Source organism: Cryptomeria japonica, chromosome 10 (genome assembly GCF_030272615.1).
Source record: "Cryptomeria japonica chromosome 10, Sugi_1.0, whole genome shotgun sequence".
NCBI lineage: Eukaryota > Viridiplantae > Streptophyta > Pinopsida > Cupressales > Cupressaceae > Cryptomeria > Cryptomeria japonica.
This window is the reverse complement of record NC_081414.1, coordinates 666,973,463-666,977,147: the sequence shown is the minus strand read 5'-3', so window position 1 is coordinate 666,977,147 and position 3,685 is coordinate 666,973,463. Positions and strand designations below refer to the sequence as shown.

General features: G+C 34.1%; 1 protein-coding gene across 1 annotated transcript; it reads right to left on the bottom strand.

Annotated features, from left to right (window-relative positions):
• Window positions 1–1,980: 1,980 nt before the first annotated feature.
• LOC131027524 (calmodulin-like protein 3) lies at window positions 1,981–3,171 on the bottom strand. The gene has a single exon (XM_057957607.2). The coding sequence runs from the start codon at window positions 2,885–2,887 to the stop codon at window positions 2,156–2,158; it is 732 nt and encodes a 243-aa protein (XP_057813590.1). The 5' UTR covers window positions 2,888–3,171; the 3' UTR covers window positions 1,981–2,155.
• Window positions 3,172–3,685: the final 514 nt, after the last annotated feature.

Genomic DNA, 3,685 nt, shown 5'->3' with positions numbered 1-3,685 from the left:
GCGCTGGGCGCCCTGGTCCTGCCAAGACAGGGGCGTTGGGCGCCCTAGTCCCTGGGATAGAGGCGCTGGGCGCCTTGGTCCTTCTGTCAGACAGCCACTTTCAGCATTTCCGACAGCTTTCCAGATTGCAAAACAGCAGTTTCAGGAGCAGTTTCCGGAGCAGTATCAAGATAGTAGCGCCCGCGCCCCCGTCCCGAACATTTTCACTCAGATTTTGACTCCGGGTACGCATCTGCATTCTTGTCTTGTCCTGGTGTTTACAGCTTTTCATTGTTTAAACTCAATTCTGCAATTTTGCTATTAGTTCATACTTGCACTTTAGGGTTAGGAATTGAACTTGCATCATTTTATCTTTCAATTACAACAAAGGAATAGAAATCCTAATAGGTAGCCCGTGGCTCTCTCTTCCACAAAAAGAAGTAGCCAATTGTGTGATACCTCTAGGCTCTTTCGTATTCCATAATGTGTGTCAAAAGGTAGGATTAGTGCATGATAGCCTAGTCTCGCTTTTCCCCCTACACAGCTTCTAATTTAAAACTCTACTTCATACCACTTAAAGCTAAGAAACCTTGTCCTCTAATCTCTACCATCCATTTTAAATCGAAGGAGAAAAATATGGACCCTCCATCTTCACACATGCCTCCTCAAACCACTTGTCACTACTCTCTCTTAGCCTTTAACCTCCACTTGTCACCTTCATCCATTCCCACTTGTTTACATATCCTTCCATCTATTTTAAATTCCTTGATCTAACATGTCTCATTTCCTCTTTCTACTTGGCAAGAGACTATAATGGACATCCATTCAAAGCAATAGTAGCCCATGATATCACACATCAATCTAAGTCCTTCATGTCCAACTTGGAAATCTTATTTAAGAAGGCTTACCAAAGGACATTGCCATCCATCATTAATAATACTTATATAGGCAATTAAATTGAGTAATATCAAATCAAATAGCACATATATTGCAATCATTCAACATTGGAACACATCACCAAAGCCAAATGGAGGTACAATTCTTTTGTTTATTATATATGAATTATTATTTTAACTTCCATTTTTACTAAGGTATCTATGTTGTTTGAGTATGATTTTCATTGTTTGTTTGTTTTTTAACTAGCGAATTTTTAGTATTTCTTTTACAATTTACAAGAAAGAAAAACATAAAAAAAGGATAAAGATGCAATCAAATGTAATTGATGAGAATTAATTACAATGATAAATACTTTTGCATTTTCTATTAATAGACAATGTGGAAAAGAAGATTGACAATTAAATAAAGGAAAGTAAATTTGTAACTAATGACTTTCTAATTAACTTATGATAATGCGAGTATAATTTCACATGAAAAGCCTCATAAATGCAAATTAGGAAGGCCACAAATAATATAAAAAGAAAGAAGGGTCCCAATAAAAAGACATGTTTAAGTACCCATTTACAAAAATAAATCTCTCATATAATAAAAATTAAGGAGAAAGTTAAATGAAAAAAAAAAATTATATAAATGAAAAAAAATAAAAATGTATTTGTATGAATCAGAAACAACTAAGTTCATCAAAAGTACATAATGAATATCTTCTATAAATGAAAGAAAATGAGATAAATTCTAAATTGAGTCCAAAAAATAGCTCTAATACCAATGATGAGTGTTTAAAGATATAAAATCACTTATAAATAAAATTTCTCCCCTTGGGAGGATATAGATCCACTAATAATTATAAAATCCATTTTCATAATATAAATAAATAAGAAATCCAAATATAAATGTGTTTATATGTCTCTAAATGCATTCTTTGGTGTACACGTGCCAGAAAACAGATATCGCTGAACCAAAATAGGATCTAAATGTTTGAAAATTGACATTATACTTTTTCTTGTAAAGCTTGAAACAAAAACCTTAAAACTCCTGAGCAAAACATAAAGTCTTGATTATTCAGTTTTAGCTTGATATCATGAGTGTTAGGTTGTTGTGTATGTAATTTGCTTTGATTAGTTAATTTTAAAAAATGCTTTTAAATACAGAGTGTGGAATTCATGGAGCTGTCATTGAATAATGATTCACAGCAATATTTCAATTCCATCACTATAAACTTCAAAAAACTGAAAACAATTTTCAGAGTCCAAAAGACAGAATTTTCAATTAAAAATTTCTCTTAGTGTCTGTTAAACGGCGAAAACATATTCTCAAACTCATCAAAATCTATCCTACCGTCAGAATTCTTGTCAAATCTTGTTATCATTGCTTCACAATTCTCCAAGTCTTGTGCTTCTCTGAAACCCAGGCTGAGCAAGACTAGTTGAAGATCAGATGGGGCAATGAAACCATCACCATCTTTGTCAAAAACACAGAATGCTTCCCTCAATTCCCCTTCCTCCTTTACATCTTCTCTGCTTTCAGAAGATTGAGCCTCTTCCAAAAGACTCAGACAAGCTCTGCAAAATTCATCAAAGTTCATATGTTCTGGAAAATTCATCAAGATTTTCGTACTTTCATCACAGCAGTAATGGAGCCCAAACTTCTCCAACAAACCTTGTATATCATCTGCACTCACCATGCCATCTCTGTTTCTGTCCAAACCAGAGAAAATTCTAGCAAGCTCCCATTTTTTCACATTCTCCAGCCATTTTTCATCCTCAGAAAGACTACCCATCTCATTTTTCACAGATTCAGAAGTTGGGCATCCTTCATCGGGCATGATCTCAGAGTTTTTTGCAATTAAAAGTCCAAAAAACCCTGTTTTGATAATCTCAATTGCAAAATCATGAACAAAAGCAGAGTAAAATTGCAGAGCCCAACTGAGGGCCAGAGATACAGTACTTACCCAGAACATAGACATGAGAGAAACATAAAAAGCTGCAAGGCTTCTTATCATACCATGCACCATTTTCGGAGCTCTGTGAAAAGAATTGAAATTGAATTCTCAAAAAACGGTATGAAAATCTGCTAATGCATTCCACAATGGCGTCTGATGTCTGCTGCAATTCCTCATTATAAAGAGCTCGAATTGATTGTTGGGTCTTTCGCAGAAAGTGGTAAGAATCAACCCATGCTGGAAGGGCATTTGAATAAGTTAACGAGTTAATTTCATGGGGATTTCCATCAAGGAAGCTTCTTTGAAGCCCTTTTTTCAGACTTTTGTTTTTGTTTGCTTAGATTTGTAGATGTCAGGCGGAGGGCGGTTTAATAGTTTATACTTTGGAATATGTTGTGAGGAGGTTTGAAGGAAAGAGGCAGGAAGACGACATAAAGTAAAAGTTGGTGTGTTAAATCATGATAAAGAAAGCAATAACATTTTAAATGTTTTAGGTGAAAGTTCAAGGAATTATATGAGGTTTGCGTGGAAGAGTAAGTGGGGAAATTGAATTATATGAGGTTTGCGAGGAAGAGTAAGTGGGGAATTTGATCATTCATTTTAATGATTTCATGAAGGTGAGTGACATTTTCCTTTTTTAGTGCTTTGACTGTTCCTCTATCATCAATAATGGATCTTTCAGCCCCTTGCATTGACCATTCATTTCCATCATTTTTTAATAGACTTTACAATTCTATATGTTTTTTTTTTCATCTGAATCAAGATCTTTGGTATTAGGAATACAAAGAAGGATATATATATATATATATAAATTTATTATCTATTAATAGTTTGAATATTTAAAAATATCAATTACTAATTGTAATACAT